A 23,502-nucleotide genomic window follows, 5' to 3' on the forward strand; every position below is an offset into this window, starting at 1 on the left:
CTGAGAGCAAGAGAGGCTAACAGACTGAGAGACACTCTGGGTAGGAGTGTGGGGATCTACCCTCAGAGGACTATCTGAGAGAGACTGAGAGACATTCTGTGAAGGAATTTTATCTTTTACAGTGACCAGCTGGAGAGATATCTCAGAGGGGCTGCTGTGTGATCAGCCCTCTGAGATCCTGGACGAGAAGCAGACAGGACAAGCCTTCTTGAAGCAGGCCCCTGCACTTAGCGAGGCTAGAGTCTACTCCTGAGGCCCCCAGTTGGTATTGTATCGTGTTTTGTACATCTTTGTTTGTCTGCTGGTGTGCCAGAATAAACCCAATTTTATTCAATAACTTTGTCCTGTCTGGTGCTAGTGTTCCCGGTGGTTTCGGTGAAAAAGTACTGGTCTTCCGTGACACCCAGAACTCTGGAACCCCAATACATAGACACATTCTGTAAAGACTTTCTCTGGAAAACCCACCCGAAACTTACAGCCTAGAAATCTCCTGGTCCCAGCACCCCAGGAAAGGCAAAACACAAATACATCTTTAATGTCGCATAATTTGCACAGTAATGTATTTCTGACATCTGGGTCCAGGAGCCGACACTCAAAGACCTCAACACACGGATCAGGGGTAACCAAGTGGGCTTACCCTTTATCAGTCAGCTAACCCCTTCACCGTCACACTTCCCCCTTAATATGCAGGCTTTGTTACGACTGTCCAGGCTTTAACTGGCCTGACACGTCTTGAGGCTGGTGGCTCACTGGGACTGTCATGGCATGAAAGTCCATCGGCATTGCCATGTTCACTGCCTTTCTTATGCTGGATGGAAAAGTCAAATTCTTACACTACCGACACACTTTATTAAAGTGTGGCCGGTACCGCAAGCCGGGAGATTTCCCGGCTTGCTAGTGGCCGCCCCTCGGCGTGCCGCGCGTCATAGATGCGCGGTCACGCGTCTTCGGGAGCGTGCGCCCCCTGCACGCGCGTCCAGGGGCTCCCCGAGGGAGCCCTGGTGTCCCGCGATCGCGGGACAGCGGCAGGGGGTTCCGGGGGACCCGGCGGACCCGGCAGCGGTAGGGAGAGCGCCCCGATCGGAGGGCGCTCTTCCGCTGCTTCGGCGCACGCCCATCACTCTCGGGCGCGCGCCAGGCTACTGCTGCGGCCAAGAACGGGCAAATGCTCGAATAAACTTGGCCGCAGCAGTACACGGCAAGACTCCAGCGAAGGAGCTTGCAATTTTCCCAAGAAACTCTCTGTAGCCAACAGGCAGGAGACCAGGCTACCAGAACTGGGAGTCGCTTCTGTGTCAGATCTGTCAAAGGTTTAGCCATGGCGCTGTACTGGGACAAACTTCCTATAATAGCCAGCAGTGCCTACAAATGCCCCTTCATGCCCGTTTACCTTGTCTGGAAGATGCTGCAGCAGGAATCCTGGCGATGAGTCATAATAGCACTTTCAGAGTCAGACTTTGTCCGGAGCAATGTGCTTGGCTGCATCAGAGAATCTCACTCGATTCCTGGATCCAACTCCTGGGGTATCCCATAACTCTGGAACCCGATACATAGCCACATTCTGTTAAGACTTTCTTCGACAAACCCACCCTGAAACTTAAGCCTAGATGTACGTGTGTGTGACTCTGAGAGCGTGTGTGTGTGACTCTGCGAGCGTACGTGTGTGTGTGACTCTGCAAGTGTGTGTGTGTGTGTGACTCTGCGAGCGTGTGTGTGATTCTGTGAGCGTGCGTGTGTGACACTGCAAGCGTGCGTGTGTGACTCTGTGAGCGTGCGTGTGTGTGTGTCTCTGCGAGCGTGCGTGTGACTCTGCGAGCGTGCGTGTGTGTGTGACTCTGTGTGTGTGTGACTATGCGAGTGTGTGTGACTCTGCGAGCATGCGTGTGCGACTCTGCGAGCGTGCGCGACTCTGCGAGCGTGCGTGCGAATCTGCATGCGTGTGACTCTGCGTGCGTCCGTGCGACTCTGCATACGTGCGTGCGACTGTGTGCGTGCGACTGCACGTGTGTGTGACACTGCATGCGTGTGTGCGACTCTGCGTGCGTGTGTGTGACTTTGCATGCGTGTTTCTGCGTGCGTGTGTGACTCTGCGTTTGTTTGTGTGACTCTGCATGCATGCGTGTGTGTGACTCTGCATGTGTGTGACTCTGCGTGACTGCGTGTGTGTGACTCTGCATATATGTGTGTGACTGCGTGTATGTGTGTGTGCCATGGGAGACCAGGTACTTACATATTTATACCGGGATCATATCACTGAGCAAAGCCAATAAGTAAAATAAAGTGCGATTTATTCCGTAGAAACAGGCAAACAGACATTGGCAGAAGAAAATACACTTACTGGGGGTTTGGGGTTGAAAAACTAACTTTCCTGATTGAAACAAAGTCTTTAAATAGTCTGTTGGTTGATCAGGTCTTAGCCCGAAAAGTTCTGGAGCTCAAATCAGCATGAGCCTCCAGCAACTCCCGCACTTTCCACTCCAAATAGTACTGAAAGTGTGACTTAGAAACTTTTCTGCTTAAAGTCCTGTAGCTGTTTCCTTGATGTCTCCGCAAGGCTTCTTTGGGTCGGTCCGACGCCTCCGTGAAGGTTACACACTTTGGACCTTGGAATCACAGGTCGGATCGGTGTTCTGATCTCTTAGGAATCTCCTTAGCAATCTCTTAGGAATCTCCTTAGCAAAAACTCTTAAGAAACTCTGGGGAAAAACTGCTCTCTGGGCTGACTACTAACTTTTTTATGACATTTGCAAAGTCAGTCCAACAGCATTACAGCCAACCCACCAGCATGGGAACTTCATCTCTAGTCACCAACATACTTTGCCAGGTTTGTGAAAGCTTGGCACCTGAGCTTCAACATGGTAAAGGAGCATGTGCGAACAACGCCATCTTCCCTACTTGTCATGCAGGTGCCTCTCAGTCTAGGGAGGTGACTACTTGCCCAGATGGCCTGCAATATTCCCAGGACTTGAACACTTAACTCAGCTACACTGGCGACACACTTTATTCGAGCTTGGCTAGTCCCACGAATTCGGGTATACCCGGGTGTATTGAGGTTTGTGACTGTTTTCTGCCCGAGTACATTGAGTTATTTTCCAAGCAGGGATTGAAGCATTTTATTCCCGCTGGCTGCAATACTGCACAGTATATATATATAAACTGCATTACAATTCATGAATTTATGCCATCTGGTAGACACGCGAAGCATTGCAGCCTATTAAATCCTAATCATTATCATTTAACAGATCAGCTGCCCATCAGCCAGGCATGAACCCAGGCTGGGAAGGCAAATGCAACGGGGCTTGTCAGAGGTTAGGAGTGGCGCATTCCAGGTATCTGCCAGGTACATACCGGGTATTTGCTCGAATAAAGTGTGTCGGTGCAGTATCCTGTTTAGATGGCTTTCACACCCCCTGGCAGCTAGTGTGACTTTGATCTACGGACCTGGGATTAGACTCACTGGCACCAAAGCCCCAGTGGCCAGGAGCCCCCCCTCTGTTCCTAGGATCAAAGTCCCTGCCTGGTTTAATGTATAAAGTTTAAACATATTTTAAAACACTCCTGCTTAATAAAATATACTTTTATACATTCTGCTGCTAAAATTTGTTACAGACCTTTGGTGTATGAGATAAAGTGTAAATCTAAAACTGTCCCCTTTACACTAGCCTTTATCCCTTACGCACAGCAAAGTAGACTTTTAAACATTTTGACTTTACTTTTAAAATTCTCAAAGCCTTATCTCTGGCTGGAGTAATCCACAAACCGTTATACTAGGTTTAGGGGGTCTGGGCAAACACTGGACATCCCCTCATTACACTGGGCGACCCCGGTACAGGTCCAGTGGTCCTAACCCCTCGGTGCCCTGTTTTACCCTCTGGTATGTGCTGAAGCAGGCAGACTAGCGGTGAGCCGCAACAATGCTTTCATGGTAGGGTTTTGACGGGAGCACTGTGCTTCAATGTAGCCGGGAATCTAACCTGAATCCAGGGTACATTTTTGGGGTCTCCAGTAACTTTGGAACCCCGCTAAATAGACGCAATCTGAAAGAAGTTTCTCCGTCAAACCTACCCTGAAACTAACAGCCTGGTTGTCTCTACTTACTAGCACTCCTGGAAAGGGTAAAACATAAAAAATTGCAATTGTCACATATTTTATTACATGGTACAGTAATGCATGCACAATACACAGGTCCAACACTCTAGGACCCCCAAAACACAGTTCAGGGGCAACCAAGTGGGCTAAACCTTTATTATAAAGCCTGGTTACCCCCTCACCGTCACAATGTGTGACCACAACCATCCCCAAATATCTTCCGCTGTGCATTCTCATTGCTCCCGTAGCATCCTCATGCCTTTAACAAACCACCCCTGCCTACCACTACCCCTCATGCTTCACGCTAGACAAGATCATTGCAATACCAGAGGTGTAGGGCCTACTCAAAGGTTATATCCGGCCCTTTTAGCTAAAAGTATTTTCAAAACCAGCCCCCTTAAAAAAAAACAAGTTAAAAAGCTCTACTTTAAAGAATACAAATCTACTGTGGACCATATTTACTAAGCGGTAATATGCCGTAAGACACCTTCATGCATCAGAAAACACTTAACGGCCCATTCAAGTAAAAGTCAATACAGGGCCACATGTTTAACAATTTACATCACTTGAAATAGATTAATAAACACGTTGTTGACGTGTATCGATTAGTAAGGATAAGTAGGAGAGTTGGAAATAAATCGATTCTATTTGATGGATTCTCCATACATTTTTAATTACAGTGTGGAAAAGCAAGAAAAAAACATTTCATGGAAGTTAATTTTTGAAAAAGAAAATATAGTAAATTCATTTTACATGTTATGCTATGTTTAAATGCTCTTGAAATGTGATTACTCATCTTCATTTGAATTCTCTTCACTATTAACTTCTGGCCTTTCCTCCAATCGGTCTGTAAATCAAGAACAAAGATGTATAAGATTTTTGGTGTGTACATAAATATTTTTGATGTTGCCTATAATCCAATTTCTATACATACAAGGAACAATGCAAGACTGTGTTACTTTATTTATTTGTATTGCTAGACAGTGTTGCTGCCTTTGGTAGGGATGATGGGGGTTTGCTTTCAATAGTTTTTTTTTTTCTTTGATTCATTTGATGCTATTTATTGCAACCTTTTTTGTCCCAGTTTTGCAGCCCAGACAATTTCCCTAAAATCCATTGAAATGTCCTACCTAATTGGCTGTTGGGTATTACTAAGTATTACACAGTTCCAGAAAGCTCAAACAAGCATGTGTTCTTACTGTGTTACCTCTTGGTTTTATGTGAATGTCTGTTTTAGTGCATTCTTGTATAACATTTGTGTCCTTGTTGTTTTAGTGTGTGTGTGTGTGTGTGTGTGTGTGTGTGTGTGTGTGTGTGTGTGTGTGTGTGTGTGTGTGTGTGTGTGTGTGTTTGTGTGTTAGTATGCCCTTGTTGTGTTTCTCTATAATGTTCGGTGTACAGTCTCAAGAATAAATAACAAAATAAAGAAAAAGTGCAAAGCCTATACACACAAAATAATAGTCGTATAATAACATATACTGTTGCGGCCGGGCTGAGTCTAATGCGGCTGCCCCCGCAGTTGAAAAATAGCACGGGCAGCGCGCGGCAGTCATCGGCCGAAAACCGTCCGGTTTTCCCGCGCCTCGGGCGCTTTCAATAGTAAGCGCCATTAGCGCTTATCTATTGAAGCGGACGCCGTGCGGGAAACTCCGTTTTTAAACGGAGAACCGACCCGCGGCTAGCCCGCTATGCACCCGGCGAACATTAGATTCAGCCCGGCCGCAACAGTAATACACCCCATTAACTGATGGTGCACTAATTGTAGCTTCTGTATAATCCAGATCTACTACTGTATATGCATGAGCCAAGGTTTTACGTTTTTCTCTGTTGCATACAGATGTAAACATTCTAATGTTCTCCATGGCCGGAAATTACTGAGGAAAATCAACTAATCTCAGGCCACTGGTAAAAAGCTGTGGGCAGCCGCTAAACTAACATTGAGGAAACTGTGGCTGACAGTTTCCCCGAAAAAATAACTAGAAATGGTAAAAGTTACAATGCTAGGGATTGCAATGTCCTTTGTGCAAGTGGCTTGTTTATAAGTGGCATGGAGTTATTTTGGAGTTGGACAAGATAACATCTTCGGTCAAAGACTCAAGAAGAGAAAGCACTCTTCTACCAGCGTTCTGCTCAAGGATGTCTTCTGTCTACCCCTTTTATATATAAAGCCATCTCCGCCTAAAGCCTTTTTCACATTCTTACTGGAATGCCCTTTGTGACGGGAGGAGGTAGCCAGGCTATACAATAAATGTTAAGCCCTCTGGTAACCCCTGAAACCATAGGGTCCCTGGCAGCTAAATAGCACCATAAGACAGGGACCACGGATTATACATGTGAAAAATAAAGTGACCCCTGCTTTTTGCTGTTTTCATGTTCCCTTGGCCCTAGAACTGTGAAACTTCGTATGTGTAATAGATATATGTATATTGATACTATCAATCTCACCCTATTGCCTCACAGACCGAATCAACAACATCCTCAGAGAGATAACATAAATATATAAGTCCATATGCTGAGCAAAAAGAGAGAGAAAAAAACGGAGCACTATATCCAAAACTGGCTGAGCCAGGACAAAAAACAAGGATGCGTTCCCATAATAAAAATTAAAGCTTATTTTAATGGAGCAAGAACAAAAAAACCACACCAACGCGTTTTTTGTTCTTGCTCCATTAAAATAAGCTTTAATTTTTATTATGGGAACGCATCCTTGTTTTTTGTGCTGGCTCAGCCAGTTTTGGATATAGTGCTCCGTTTTTTTCTTTCTCTTTTTGCTCAGTGTATCTTCCACAGACGGAGGCACATTTAACCCGTGGACTACTGGACATACTAGGACTTGCTGTCAATCGTGGATATTCATCCCCATGTGAGTCTATTCCAGTTTATCCACTATGTTACTGGACTTTGTATATCAAGTTTATTCCGTTTAATAGATGTTCGTTATACTGGTCACCGGCAAGTGTTAAACTATTATTGTATCCGTACTACAGTGCTTTGTGGGATTATAGTTCACCAGTTTACATCGTTCGGAATTATTGGTTACCTGCATTTATTGGGTTAAATCCATTTTTTCAAGATTTTATCATGTTTTTTGCTGTTTTCTATTGAGCACCATACAACATATTTTTCCTATAAGTCCATATGTACAGAATAATATTAGAAGGAGCTTGGTTGTTTGCTGTCCAGGTGCTAAGTGAGTATAATAATAAGTCTGTAACACAGTGCCCATTAATTAAGAAAGGTAATATTCAGCCGTCTAAGGGAAGAAGCACTGCTAACAAGTGGGAGGGGGGGGGGGAAGGAGATATGGGAGAAGTGGGTAAGTATGATAAGTCCCAAATGAATAACGGACAACCCAGATTGCTCCCTCCTTAGTGCAATCATTTGTATACACCCCTCCTATTCAGACTCCAATAAAACATAGCATCCAAAAGCATTAAAGGAAACAAAGTCACTTGTAGATTGAAATAAGTACTCACTGCAGCGGTATGTAGATCAACAACCCAGGGTACATCAGCATGTGTGCGTCTCCAAGTAAGTGAAAAAGATGAAGAGCCCGGACGGGCAGGCTACGGAAAGTACAACCCAAAAAGCAAAAACGGGAACCAGACCAAAGTGCCAGCAAAAAAATGTAGGTTTACAGTATTTTGAAATGCAACAAAAGGGTATTAGCTTGTCAAGAAATTGGATCCTTCTCAGTATTTCATAATGTAGACACAGAACTACATAATGGGAATGGATAATGTAAATTCACAATCCTGAGATAACTTGATAGCAGTATGACAAATATCCCCTGAAGGTTATAAAAAAATGGGCTGCTCCACACTCACCAAAAACCTCATTGGGGGTGTCTTCAAAATAATCCAAAATCATGAAAGGACTCACATTTGTATATGAAATAGTGTCCTACTTCAGGAGGCCTTTCTGTGGCGTACCATCCCCTGAAGTAGCTTCAATGAGGAAAAAAGGAGAGAAAAGCAGCGCATACAGTAATCAAGGGACTAGGGTCCAAAAACAAAAAAGTTTTATTGAATCATAAATAAAAAAAGGAGGTACACAGCTCTCCTATGTGTTTCATACAGTTCTGTACTTTATCAAGGAGTCTTTAATAAAGCGCCTGGTGTGCGAAACGCATAAGAAGACTGTCCGTATACAACTGCCATGTTGAGGATGATTCCTGTTAAAGAATAAACCTACGCAGAAGTAGGGAATGGAAAAAACACTGCTCACCTTAATAATCTATACTAAAGTAAAAAGCGGTGCATGGAACTGTGAACTAGTGGATAGGATGGTCAGAGATGACCAAGAGAAAGCGTTCCCATAGATTGCACTCAACTAAATTAATAACTCTGAGTGATAGTATATGTACACAGATAAATCAACTATATTAAACCATATGGGTATAGGAGGTTAAAATACAAAACAAAAAATTATTTATTACTTAATTTATACTTATTACATACACAAAAAGGTAAACCAAAATATATATAGCTAATCTAAAACCTCTTAAGGGGAGTTGAAGACGGAGTGGATCGGCAAAAGGGTGAGGTATAGCAAAGTGTATGAAAAAGGATGTATACAGCGCAGGCACAATAGTGCCATATATAAGTAATTCTGCCTCTAGACCCAAAAGTGTTGGTCTATTATATAGAGTATATGCGCTGTGGTGACTAGGGTTAGTCACAATACACAATACACACTAGCCTCTGTATGTCAGAAGCTCACAGTTAAGCGTCACTGTGTAATTGAATGCAAGCAGCTAGATATCTCTCACTTATCAGACTCCTCAAAGCGTGGAGGGATATTACTCTAATGAGTATGCTGTCTCGCAATTGCGCGCTGTATATCACCCATATCCGGATCTTTAGGCTCTGTGAACACCGTAGATGCCTCAGCCTCCGTCTCACACTCTGTAAAAGCAAACGGCTGACGTCATCGGTATGAGCGTCGCCTGTCACCCGACGATCGTTTCACGCCAAGCGGCGCTTCTTCTGGGGGGAGGAGTATAAGTTGTCTCCTCAATGGTGTGTATTTATACCTCCTGGGGGCGGTACCATGGGCGTGTTTAGTGTACGCCTACGTTCCTGATAGGTTCGTCCTCCGCTATCAGGTATTGTGTGGATAGTATAACCACATCTGTAGATTAGTGATGCTTAAATGGGTATTCTGACTGTAATAGTTACATGATCCCTGTGTGTATGATCTATTGAATGGTAATGTGTGTGATGCTGACAATAGTCATGCCGAAGGGTACCTACAAACCACACTATTTAGAAAACCCACAGCAACCAACAGCATTCTACGGTCAGATAGCCACCACCCCACCCATCTGGTCCAAAATATACCTACGGGACAATTTCTCCGCCTACGACGCAACTGCTCTACTATGGCAGAATTTGCGACCAAGGCTGAAGAAATGAGCCAGAGGTTTTATGAGAGGGGATACAGCAAGAATGCAGTCCAGAAAGCACTAAAGAGAGCTAAACAATAAACATACAACAAGAGACACACTTCTGACACAAAACAAAAAGAGACCTGACACCAAAGAAGTAATACGTTTTATTGGCACATATAATACTCAGTGGCATGACCTCAGACGTATCTTTACCAAATATTGGCACATCCTTACGGAAGACGAGGACTTGGCTGAAGTGTTGAATCCATCACAACACTAACATGTAGAAGATCACGTAACCGGATATGGGTGATATACAGCGCGCAATTGCGAGACAGCATACTCATTAGAGTAATATCCCTCCACGCTTTGAGGAGTCTGATAAGTGAGAGATATCTAGCTGCTTGCATTCAATTACACAGTGACGCTTAACTGTGAGCTTCTGACATACAGAGGCTAGTGTGTATTGTGTATTGTGACTAACCCTAGTCACCACAGCGCATATACTCTATATAATAGACCAACACTTTTGGGTCTAGAGGCAGAATTACTTATATATGGCACTATTGTGCCTGCGCTGTATACATCCTTTTTCATACACTTTGCTATACCTCACCCTTTTGCCGATCCACTCCGTCTTCAACTCCCCTTAAGAGGTTTTAGATTAGCTATATATATTTTGGTTTACCTTTTTGTGTATGTAATAAGTATAAATTAAGTAATAAATAATTTTTTGTTTTGTATTTTAACCTCCTATACCCATATGGTTTAATATAGTTGATTTATCTGTGTACATATACTATCACTCAGAGTTATTAATTTAGTTGAGTGCAATCTATGGGAACGCTTTCTCTTGGTCATCTCTGACCATCCTATCCACTAAAGAATAAACCTACCTTTTTTTGTTGGCACTTTGGTCTGGTTCACGATTTTTGCTTTTTGGGCTGTGCTCTCCGAAGCCTGTTCGTCCGGGCTCTTCATCTGCTTCGTATGTGCAAGTTTTAGGTGGGATATTTGGGTAGAAATACAATTATTTTGTTTGCAGGAGTTCGAGGGCCAAAATTACCGGTAGTCCTTACATTCTCCATGCCGAGCAGGCATGATTTGCCCATACGTGGGGTGAATTATACTGGGGCTACACAGCGTCCTCCTGACTCCTGACTCCTGGATTTCAAGCCCAAATATCCCAAATCCATTTCCCTGATAAGTATAAGGTTCCCCAACGTCCATTATTAATTAACGTGTACCTTATAATGTTTTATACATTTGTTATAAGACTCTATACAGTCAGCAAGGGCATCTGTCTAGACGCCGGTATGTCTGTATAGAGTCTGTAGCTCAAAAAGCAGAGGGTATCCAGAGGTAAGAGACCATATGGTGGGCAAGAAAAGGTGAATTTCCAGGTCCGGAGAACTAAGGGCACCCTGTGGGGACACCTTTTGTATCTGCCAGACTTGGTAGAGCCTGCCAGCAGGTGGCAATAAGATAGCTGGGGGAGATACGGCTCGTAGGCGCTTCTCCCATTGACTAAATAATATTTCCCGCTCACCCGGCTTTTTGAGCCGGCTTGGCATGTCTCCTCCTCTGATGTCAGACAGGAGACGAGCCCCTGTTTCTATTGGCTAGTGGATACGGCTCCCATGCTCTGGTTGGTCGCTCCTCCTATCTCCATGCTAAAGATAGCTTAGCAGAGTGTATGTAAGGAGATGGCCGAGTCAGAGAACCAGACCATCAAGTGACTTACAGATAAAAACACAAAAGACACAGCGCACAACGCTCATAGTCCATTTAATTAGTTGCGCACTGATCTTTCACCCTCTCATCCAGTGACTTGCGTCACTAAAGCTAGGACGGACTTTTCAAAGTTGCTACAGCCGCGGCCGCTTTTATTTTAACACTTCAATATTTTTCGGTGACTTTTTCCGAAAGCCACGCGCTTCGCCGCGTTCATGCGGCGTTCATGCGACATTCATGCCGTATTCATGTCACAATCATGCCGGCGTCACCCACGCTTGATCTGTTTAATGAGAATGGTTCGGATTTAATTGGTTGCAATTCTTCGCGTATCCGCCAGGTGGCAGATATTCACGAATTGTAATTAATTCTAACGTACTGTATGCGCATGCGCTTCAGTAATGTGTCGACTTGAAGGTGTTTAAAAAATACCACAGTGGTCCTTTGTGAATTGACCTTGGTACTGAAGAAGTTACAACACTGTATCTATTTAGGTGTTTCATATTAAAAACGTTATGCAAAGTATCTGGTGTTCTATTCCATTGTCCAGAGAGGTCCAGAGATGAGTACACCACTGCAGTCCGTGTTCAAAAACCCCGACATAACGTACGCTTATTTAATATGGTCAGCAATTAGTTCAGCAGATGATAAGATGGCCACAGTTGGTCAAATTTATCAATATTTTATCTAAAATTATGACTTTTACAAATTTTCACCAGATGCTCATGTGTGGAAGCGTGCAATAAGGAAAAAGTTATGCATCGATCCGCGTTTTTTTCGTATTGCTCTTGCACCCGGAATTACAGGAGGAAGGGATTGGTGTTGCCCCTGATTTTTCCAGTATCTTTGATCATGGAGAGTTCAAAAAGCGAAAGGTCATGGGAAAACCAACTAAGAATAGTCAGTCCCAGGCAAGCAATGCGCCAGCACCGGCTTCCAATAACGGTCCGACCGTCAGTGAAAACCTGCTGACCGGCAACCCTAGCTATCTGTCCCCGCCTGGATACCTGCAGCCTGAGCAGGATTTCACGTACAGATACCAGCAAGCTTGCATGTACCAAAACGATTTCCAGCTTCATCAGCTGTCACCTGTCAACTACATGTATAATCAAGACTATGGGACTGGCAGTGGCTCGGCGCCAACCGAATGGCAATGTCTATGGTGGATACAGCTGCCGTATGCAATTCTTTTTTTACCATATCAATATCAATGCACAGTAAAGCAATTCTCCTGTAATCAATCGCTTTGCTTATGGTTATTTAGTTCTTTTAGTCACAATTCGCCAAAATGTAGTCCAGCAATATCATTGGCTGAGCAGCTTCTACAGTAGATACTGAACAATTGGTGGACAGCTAGGCGCATGCGCATTGGAAGCTTGTGCATATGCGTCTCATCACATCTAGGCGCATGCGTGTATGTGAACAAGAGACGCCCCCCGAGAAAATTATTGTTGGGACTGACCGAGGGGACTGTGGGAACTTCTTTAGGGGACAGACTAATTTGAACCAACCATTACAGTAATACTTTTATTTTTCTTCCTCAAAAAGAAACTTTGTCATCACGCTGAGAATGGCAAATGGAGGGATTTCGATGGATATCGCTTTTTGTAAGTGGTATCCTCTTGTGTGGGCAACAGTAAATTACATCTACAAGGATTCTATATCACTAAGTGTTGAGGACCATCTTTACACTCATCTTTGTTATTGGACTTTGTTGATTGGACATTTATAATCATACTCAAACGGAACACGTGAGTTACACAGTGCTGAGCTATATTATGGGATTGCAATAATTATCAGTGGTTATTCATTATTTATTCTTTTATATTGTTTTTTGGACTACAAGGAATTCATTGATTAGTTACTGTGTTTGCCGTTTTTGTACTTGTTATTCATGCACTCCTGAGATATCCTCATACCTTGATCCCTCCCCCTTGGTCATCCAGGGATTTGTGACAGTCTGTGTAATATTAGCGCATCCAACCTGCACTTCAGGTGTGTTCACCAGTGCATCTTTTTCTTCTACAACTAGATACTAGTCAAGATCCTAATAGTCAGGCAAGGTGTGGTATACAGTAGTATATGCCCAGGTTTGCGTAGATCAGGACTTAGTGTATATATAGTGTGTACACAGTAAGTAATCTTGGCTGTAATCTGACACATCCCTTAGGCTACAATAAGCAGGAAGTATACAACCTGACAAGCTACTTTATAAATACAATATATTACATCATTACTTGAGTGCAACATTAAGGGACTTTTACTGACCCCTTGTGGCCCCTTTGTTGTGTTCTACACCCCATAATGGGGCCTGTATCTCGGGAAGCAGGGGTTCCCCGGACCTCAAATCAATGAGGATCTGCTACAATACACTAGTATTAAAACCCAAATAAAAAAAATGAACAAGTTCGTTACCATAATGGCTATCTGCTATGGCAATGAAGCTGCTTTAATGTAATTTTTATTAATAGTGTGCGGGAGCAGGGGGTCTCCTGAGATGAACCGGATTGATTTGAGCCTCGGGGACCCCCTGCTTCCTGCGTTGCAGACCCAGATATGGGCTGCCGGTATCTCCTTCATTATTTAAATCCCCCGGTCACGTGACGCGGATGATTTAAAAATGGCAGCGATACAGGCACCCGTTGCCCCTTACCAGGGCCTGTAACTCAGGAAACAGGGGGTGACTGAGGCACACATTAAAGCACTTCAGCTCAGGAGACCCTCTGCTCCCGCACACTATTAATAAGAATTACATTAAAGCAGCTGCATTAACTTAGCGGATAGCCGCTAAGGCAATGAAGGGGTTAAGGCACAATAGCAGGTTTATTGAGGGCAGAGGGGTGAGTGAAGCGGGTACTTGGCCCTTCACTCAACCGCTCTGCCCCCAATAAACTTTACAATATGTACAAACCACCAATACACAACCCACCCATCCCGTGCCCCCAAATAAAAACACTTAAAAAAAATTCTGCACAGGATTGATGCCAGAGGCTGGCGGGGGACCCCGGGTGGTCCCCGCAAATATCCGTGGGCCTCCAGGTGGTCCCGATGGGTGTCCGGGGGCCACAGAGGGGTCCCTGGGTGGTCCCCACGGGTCCCTGGGGGTCCTCCGGTGATCCCCATGGGTCCCTGCGGACCCTCGGGTGGTCCCCATTGGTATCTACAGTACCAATCCTGTGGCAATTATTTTTTGTAACACAAAAATATACACACAGTACAGTAATGGGCAAACTAACTATTATCCAGATATGGATAATAGCTCATTTGCTCATTATTAAATCAAACATTAGCCAGGCAGCATAAATAAAGTAAATAAAATGTTCAACTTATCCCTGCCATCATGAAAGACGTACTCATCAGCATACTGCAGATCAATGTCCACCGTTGCCAGAAAGAATACAAGAAATAATACAAACTAATGGCCCCTTACCCCTTAATAACCCTGGTGGCCTAAGCACCCACCCAGGGACCACTACACCCACCCTCTACCCGTTGATTGGCATAGTGGTATATCATATCCATATAATATGGGCATGATAGACCACTATAGCAGTCAATGGTCACACTAATAAAAAAGCATGAAGGCCAAAAATACACAATAATAAAAGACATACACAAGCACCTAAACACCCCAATTAAATAAATACAATTTACATTTTAAACTAGCCAACCAATCAATTTAAGAAATAAAAGCACTAACCAACAAAACAATACATTAATTCTAAACTAGCCAACAAAACTGTCATGGGAGACCAGGCAATTACACCTTTAAATCGGGATCATTCATTGAGCAAAACCAAGAAGTAAAACAAATTGTCATTTATTCCATTGAAACAAACATATGTAGCCAAGTCCCCCTCTGCTCGGCGACCCCCCCTCGTTACCTCCGTGCCGGGAGCAATGGCGAGTGCTGCCGGTGCCAAGCGGCAGACCCGCCGGAGGTTCTGGAGGGTGAGGGCCGAGCAGGGAGCGCTCCGGTGCGCCGGAGACTCCGCGGCGGCCCGACAAGGCAGGGCGCCGCCATATTGATCCTCGCCTCTCCCTGCTGAAGGGATTTTAGATAAATTTCGTGGGGTTTTGAGGAGCACGTTAGTCTGGACCAAGAAGAGCTAGGGAAAGGAGGTGAGTGCAGGGGTCAGTGACCCACTGCATTAGGCCAGCAATCCCCTAGGCCCCAGATAGGTCCTGAACCCCCAGCTTGTGGTGCTATAGGGACAGGCCCTAGATAGGGACACTGCCCCATTAGCTATTGGCTTAGTCAGGGACACAGCGCTGAAGCCGTGCAGCCCTGCGAGGTGGGTTCTGGGCTCAGAACGCCACCCAAGACACTGAGACTAAGGTGATATTATCCACGCCGGAATTCACCCAACGCGGTGTGGAGGACGACGTCGGATCAGGCGGAATCCCGGTCGTAGTCTGCGGACCCCGGGGTAGGAGCCCCGGGCAGGTATCAGTCTTCAAGTGCACCAACGATCCTACATTATACTCACACGGTAACAGTGGCTGCGCAGTCACACATATCATCTCACCTTAAGGGTGCGGGACATATTGTGTGGGGTTATTGGACACGGGGTGGGATCACCCGGTGTAGGTGGGAGCGTCCTGCGAGATGCAGTAGTTAGTGTCTCCTCCAGAGAGGGACACCTGTTTATATATGAATAAGTATTGCTACAGTAGAGTATAAGTTATGCGCATATATGCAGTAAAGCCTGTCCTGTTTTACAACTGTGTGTTTACCGTGATTGTTTCCTGTGAGGGCCTCTTCCCACTCCGTTGGGATCCCTCCCAGGTGGAGGCGTTGCACCACGAGATTGTCATATGTATGTACCCCAGGCTCCCCGAGCGGAGGCTTAGGCTCCTGAGAGCCACACAGGTATACACAGCAGGTAGTAGCGTCTGTATTCACAGGGAATACCCGTTACATTTGGAGGCGCTGCTGAGAGAAGTCCTGGGGTGCCCTACTCAGTAGTTAACGTATTATCCTGTCAGTCAGCATGTCTGCGCTCACGCCCAAACAAGTGGCCGACTGGGCCGAAAAGCTAGGAGAGCTCCTGCGACACGTAGTCGCCGTAGACGGGGTACCTGCCGATGTATCCATGTTTACTGTCTGCAGCGCAGTAAAGACATTACCTGGTCTGGCGGGCGCCCGCCTCATCAGCAAGCACTACAACATTGACCGGCGAGAGAACACCCTATTGCTGGCCACCGAACAAGCTATACCCCCTGATAGAGGCCCACGAGTAGTGTATCTACAAGAGACTTTACCGCAAGGGTGCCCTCTAATTTACCCTGGAACCGTTTCCAGTCACGTAACTTCCCTTACCAGACATGAGGGTTGGGAAGACAAAGAAATGGCCGCCAGTACACCCATCAGATCAGACATATCTCTACACCGAGTGACCTTCTCTTCTGATGCTAGGCAAGGGGCCACCAGCTGGGCCGGTAGCCCGCCAACATCACCGGTCCCTAACCGGTTAGTGAACAGCTTCACCCCAACCCCTAACAGTCAGGAAGCGGGGATCGCAAGTTCCTCAGACAGTGGTGGCTCCATGCTAGGAGTGACATTGCCGCAGCTTGTGGAAGCGATAACTACGTCTGCCCAAGCCCAAAATTACAGGAAGTTGAAGGCGTTTTCAGGAATGGTTCCTGTCCCCGCAGGCGAGGAAAGCATCGAGTCTTGGAAGGAACACACCCTCAAGGTGATCGATGAATGGCCCTGCTCTGAAACGGTCAGACGTCAGAGAATCCTGGAAAGCCTCAGACCCCCAGCAGCCACCATGGTCAGTGCACAGCGCGACCAAGACCCTGATCTCTCTGCTCATCAGATGGTAGACTTGTTAGTCCAGATCTATGGCAAAGATGAAGAGGAGAGTGAGCTGTGGTTCAAATATTACGGTCTCCGACAGAAGGAGAAGGAAGACCTGTCAGACTTCCTTCAACGAATCCAGCTGGTCCTGTGGAAATTGCGAATTTGTGGCCTCATCCTAGCCTCAGAGATGGACGAATACCGGCGCAAGCAGTTCCTCCGAGGGGCCATTCCCACGCATCACATCGTGATCATGATCAGGTGCTCACTAATGAACGGGCCTCCCCCTACCTTCATGGACATTTTGGGGATCGTCAAAGGGCATGAAGCCTATACAAAGCTGCATACAGGCACCAAGGTCAAAGATCCCCCTGCGAGTGATATCCCGGGAGTATCCGCTCGCCGGATCAAGAAACCAATCAAAGAGGAAGAGGAGCCACCCAAGTCGCCCTCAACGAAAGGCCAGACTTCGGGGAGATCCTCCCCCACTTACCCAAGATGACTGGATCCTAAAGATATCGTCTGCTATGGCTGTGGACAGAAAGGCCATTTCTCCAGAGAGTGCCCTGATGGAGTCACTCAAGAAAAGAGAACGCCCAGTAAAGGAAGCCCGGCTAGGTCCATGATCTGTCGGATACAGACCACAGAAGCCAAGACATCCGAGGCCACCCCTGCGCCTCCCGAAGCTCCTACTGACCTAAGCCCAGATGATGGAACTCCGGCCGGAGATGGTTACTGTCAGGTAGGCCCCTCTGCCATCCTTTGTGTGGTAGTAGAAGGAGTCTATGCCTCTGCTTTACTGGACTCCGGGTCCCAAGTGACCATAATATACCGACAATTCTACGACCAACACCTTAAGCACTGTCCCCTGCGGTTGGCGGAACATATGAAGGTGAGGGGGTTGAGCAATGAAGATCACCCCATCAATGGGATTGTGAGAGTTCAACTGGAGATACTTCAATTGAATACCGGCAAGAAACATCCCATGCATGTGGAGGCAATGGTATGCCCGAAGCCTCAAGGACAGTGTCAGTACCCGGTCATCTTGGGAACAAATACGGATATAGTGCGAGCCGTAATCAGAGCCTACCTGAAAGAGACCAATGAATTGCCGATGGCCAATCCACTCCTTGACCCTGTACTGAGAGAGGAGTGCAACAGAGTATATGTCTTAGAGCGTCACGGGGACCTCTACAATCGTCAATGCGAACTGACGACCATTTTACCAGGGGGAGTGCAACGCCTGGCCGTCTGGTGCCGTTATCCGGATCGAGATGAGACCGATCATCTGTTCTCTCTGGAGAGTGCCCCTGAGGAAGAGATCCAGAGAGGGTATAGGGTAATACCCGAAGTGAGAGAGTGGACGACCCGAATTCCTCTACGAACCTACGTGTATGTTCAAAATATCTCTCCATTTCCGATGGACATTGATGTAGGACAAAGCCTGGGCAGCATATATCCTGTCAGCCCGGTAGAAACAGTACCCCAGGTGAACGCCGCTGCAGTGGGTGAACAGTTAGTCGATCTGGACTTCAACTTCGGAGACTCAACGCTGCCAACTGATTGGAAGGATCGACTGACGGCCAAACTGAATGAAAGAAGGGCGGTATTTTCCACCAGCGAGATGGATGTGGGTCGCAGCGCCCAACACACCATTAGGTTGAGTGACGCCACTCCGTTCCGTGAACGCTCTCGTCGCATCGCCCCCAGGGATGTGGACGATGTAAGGAACGTCCTGAAGGAAATGGAGACCGCTGGGATATTGACGGAGTCTCGGAGTCCTTATGCATCACCCATAGTGGTGGTAAGGAAGAAGAATGGATCTGTAAGATTGTGCGTCGATTATCGAACTCTGAATAATCGTACTGTACCCGATCAATACAACCTCCCTTGCATTGAAGAAATCCTGAATGCTCTAAACGGGAGCCAATGGTTTAGTGTGCTCGACTTGCGATCTGGGTACTACCAGGTACCTATGAGTGAAGAGGACCAGGAAAAGACAGCCTTCGTCTGCCCCCTGGGCTTCTACCAATTTACACGTATGCCCCAAGGTATATGTGGAGCTCCTGCTACCTTCCAGCGACTGATGGAGAAAACAATTGGGGACATGAACCCTCGGGAGTGTCTTGTCTACCTGGACAACATCATTGTCTTCGGGAAGACCCTGGAAGAGCATGAAGAGAGGCTGCTGAAGGTGATAGACCGTCTTGGAAAATAGGATTGAAGTTATCCCTCGACAAGTGTCGGTTTTGTCACACCTCGGTGACCTACGTGGGACACATCGTGTCTGCTCAAGGAATTGCTACCGATCCAGTCAAAGTAGAAGCGGTAGTGAACTGGCCGCGTCCCGAGAATGTCACGGAACTGCGATCATTCCTTGGTTTCTGTGGGTATTACCGTCGCTTCGTGGAAGGGTACTCTAGTCGAGCTAAACCCCTGAACAATCTGCTGAAGATATACCCTGAAGATACCGGAAGGAAGGCCACGTCGGCCCGTCAACCGTTTGGCGATAAGTGGACGCCCGAGTGTGAACGGGCCTTCCTGAACTTGAAGAAAAGCCTGACTGAAGCACCAGTGCTTGCGTATGCTGACCCAGAACAACCATACGTTCTGCATGTGGATGCCAGTCTCAATGGACTGGGCGCTGTCCTGCATCAGAAGCACCCCGAGGGTCCTTGGCCTGTAGCCTACATCAGCCGCAGTCTGACACCCAGTGAACAGAAATACCCTGTACACAAGCTAGAGTTCCTGGCTCTCAAATGGATGATCACAGAGAAACTTCATGATTACCTCTATGATGTTACGTTTGAGGTAAGGACGGATAACAATCCCCTCACGTAGATAAATACTTCCGCCAAGTTGGATGCAGCAGGGCACAGATGGCTGGCAACCCTATGTAACTACAGATTCTCTCTGAAGTACAAGCCGGGGCCTTTGAACATTAGAGCGGACGCTCTATCACGACGACCAGAATTAAGTGCTACTCCCGATGATGATGAATGGGAAGAGATCCCCGGGCCTGGGATGCGAGCAATGTGTAGCATAGCGGCCGTCATCAATGATCAGGTGGCTTTTCTTTAAGGTCAATCCTATATTTCTTTGTACAGTGTTAACAAACTAAAATAAGATGAATTGTTGTACCCGTCCTTAAAAGGAGTAGCCCAAGTGACATTTTGTTTACATGGGCACGAGTTGCAGATTCGTTAGGATGCCAGTCGCAGGCTATCCCCGCCGCCTACTGCGATCCCGAGGGAATGAACATAACCCATGACAAAGTCATGAGATGGAAAGACTTAGTGTACTATCAAATAAGAGATCCAGTAATCAGCATCATTCAGCAAGCTGTTCAAAGAAAGAATCCAGCTCTACTGAAGAGTGCTCCCCGTGACCTGGTCGCGTTGCTAATGCGTGAGGTGGACAAGTTCAAGATAGACAATTGCTTGCTCTATAGGGTAGTCCAATATCACAACCAGAGTAAAGTTGGATACAATGTATCCTGTCAGGTGCGTCAGAAGCAATAAGATGACCCTTTTCCCAATGAAAATAATCGTATCAGTAGCAGTCAGCAACTGGCCCAGCTCTGGGCACCAAGGGTTGCTATGAACACTCACGATTTGGAGGAGGGTATCCCATCTGTTTGGAGGTCCTCAAGAATGTTGTCGCAATGTTGCACCGCCAACCCCACCGTAGCTCCAGCGTCGCGTGGGGCGGTCAAATGACCGGCGGTGATCACCTTCAGTGTTGGTGAGGTGGGGGGAGAACACCCCTGTATGTACCTCAGCTAGGCTCCTGTGTACGGAAGGCACCGCTGCTCCCGGCGTGTGAATGGTCTCACGCGCGGTTGTCACGTGACCTGCGGTTTCCTCCTCTGTGAGTAGGGTCATCCGGCGGGCAAAGCGGCAGTAGAAGCAGGAAAAATCATTCAGCCAAACCGAAAGAATGGCGCTGCACAGCCATGAACACAGGGTAAAACGAAGGTGGTGACTAAAAGAAAATTTATTGAACAGACATCAGTAGCTGGTGGATCCTCTGACTCGTTTGTGCAGCGCCATTCTTTCGGCTTGGCTGAATGATTTTTCCAATATCACAACCACCCTGATAGGCGACAACTGGTTCTACCCCAAAACTTGAGATATATGGTGTTGAAGTCTCTACACGATGAACATGGGCACCTCGGTGTAGAGAAGACTTTTGGGTTAGTCCGAGACCGGTTCTTCTGGCCCAAGATGCGGGAAGCGGTGGAACAGCACTGCCGCCGTTGTTCCCGGTGCGTCCAACGCAAGACTTTGCCTACCAGAGCAGCACCCATGGCCCATCTCAAGAGTTCTGGTCCAATGGACCTGGTGTGTATGGACTTTTTGTGTATTGAACCCGATACACGAGGAATCTGTAACGTGCTGGTCATCACGGACCATTACACCCGGTATGCTCAGGCCTTCCCCACAAAAGACCAGAAGGCCATCACAGTCGCAAAAATACTATGGGAGAAGTTCTTCGTTCACTACGGTCTTCCAAACCGACTTCACTCCGACCAAGGGCGAGATTTTGAGAGCACTCTGATCCGAAAATTAATCAAAATGCTGAACATCGCCAAATCCCGGACGACTCCGTATCACCCCGAAGGAGATGCTTTGCCTGAACGATTCAACAGGACCTTGTTGGACATGCTCGGAACCCTGAAGGGAGCGCAGAAAACGGAATGGAGTCGACACGTAGAAGCGTTGGTACACGCGTACAACTGTACTCGCCATGAGTCCACTGGATTCTCCCCATACTTCCTCATGTTTGGGCGGGAAGCAAGACTCCCAGTAGATGTGCGTCTTCGAGTATCAACGGATGGGATACACAATGCTACCCATTTCAAGTATGTGCAAAGGCAAAGGACAGTTTGCAGCAAGCTTACCAACAGGCTGAGAAGTCTACAGCTAAACTGAATGCTGGCAATAAGAGACGATATGACAATAAAGTCAAGTATCGGGAGCTACGTCCTGGGGACGAGGTGTTGCTTCGTAATCTAGGAGTCCCCGGAAAACATAAACTGGCGGACCGGTGGAGAGACGGTGTATATGAAGTAGAGTCACAGATGCCCGGCCTCCCGGTCTATCGCATCAAAGACACTGACGGCCGGGTAAAGGTTTGGCATCGTAATCACCTTCTCCCCATTCCCCAAGTGGGAGACGAAGAAGCAGAAATACTGGCCACACCGCTCAACGGTGAGTCCGACTTATCAGAGATGGGTCAAGAGACAGTAAATAACGAAACCCACTCTGAAACTCCTGAAGACCCTATGGAAGGACCCTCTCAAAGGGACTATTCCACAGAAGGGGTATCTCCCGGAGGAGCTACGGGTAAAGGGCCCCGTAGGCCAACTCCTACTAAGGTGGCACCAACAGGCCAGCCTTTGGATCCACAGAGCCCGTGCTTTGTGCCTAACAGAGACTGTTCAGAGACATTTCTCCCCTCAAGGGAAGAGGCTGAGCCTCAGGACTTCACTTATTACTCCCCAGAGGGAGTTGCTGAAGAACAGCTCCGTAGGAGCCAAAGAGTCAGGTACCCTCCAAATCGGATAACCTATGATCAGATTGGGGCACCCCATTATGAGGCTCAGCAGTGGTCTCGCAGCAGAATGCAGTCCGTCATTGTGATGTTCACTGAAATGTGCAATCTGATCTAGAGATGATAAGTAAAGATCGCATTGATTGTTGCATTTTTATTATATAACGATGTTGTGCCATTTTCATTATATAACTTTTGTACATAGTTATATCAAGTATGTGTCCCAAGCGGGAACGATGGGGATTTTACCAGGGGGAGGATGTAGCCGGGTCCCCCTCGGCTCAGCGACCCCCCCTCGTTACCTCCGTGCCGGGAGCAATGGCGAGTGCTGCCGGCGCCAAGCGGCAGACCCGCCGGAGGTTCTGGAGGGTGGGGGCCGAGCAGGGAGCGCTACGGTGCGCCAGAGACTCCGCGGTGGCCCGACAAGGCAGGGCGCCGCCATATTGATCCTCACGCATGCGCAGTGCGGTAGGTAGCGGCGGCGGCCCCTAGAGTGCTCGCGCATGCGCAGTGATTGCGCGAACAGCACGGCAATCAGCAGAGGGCTCACAGCAGGGACTACATGTCCCATGAGCCCTAGGGGACCCCACGTGACGCCAGGGAGCCAATAGGGCTGTAGCCTCTCCCTGCTGAAGGGATTTTAGATACATTTTGTGGGGTTTTGAGGAGCACGTTAGTCTGGACCAGGAAGAGCTAGGGGAAGGAGGTGAGTGCAGGGGTCAGTGACCCACTGCATTAGGCCAGCAATCCCCTAGGCCCCAGATAGGTCCTGAACCCCCAGCTTGTGGTGCTATAGGGACAGGCCCTAGATAGGGACACTGCCCCATTAGCTATTGGCTTAGTCAGGGACACAGCGCTGAAGCCGTGCAGCCCTGCGAGGTGGGTTCTGGGCTCAGAACGCCACCCAAGACACTGAGACTAAGGT

At 47.1% G+C, this 23,502-nt stretch overlaps 1 protein-coding gene across 9 annotated transcripts in view; it reads right to left on the reverse strand.

The window, feature by feature from the left end:
• Nucleotides 1-2,271: 2,271 nt before the first annotated feature.
• The window catches only part of DCAF6 (DDB1 and CUL4 associated factor 6), a 397,587-nt gene continuing 376,356 nt past the window's right edge, over nucleotides 2,272-23,502 (reverse strand). For all 9 annotated transcript variants that reach the window (XM_075589478.1, XM_075589475.1, XM_075589477.1 and 6 more), the window contains one exon: nucleotides 2,272-4,936. In XM_075589478.1, coding sequence (XP_075445593.1) covers nucleotides 4,878-4,936 — 59 coding nt within the window. In that variant the 3' untranslated portion in view covers nucleotides 2,272-4,877. The remainder of the gene's footprint in view (nucleotides 4,937-23,502) is intronic.

Source organism: Ascaphus truei, chromosome 3, assembly GCF_040206685.1.
Source record: "Ascaphus truei isolate aAscTru1 chromosome 3, aAscTru1.hap1, whole genome shotgun sequence".
NCBI lineage: Eukaryota > Metazoa > Chordata > Amphibia > Anura > Ascaphidae > Ascaphus > Ascaphus truei.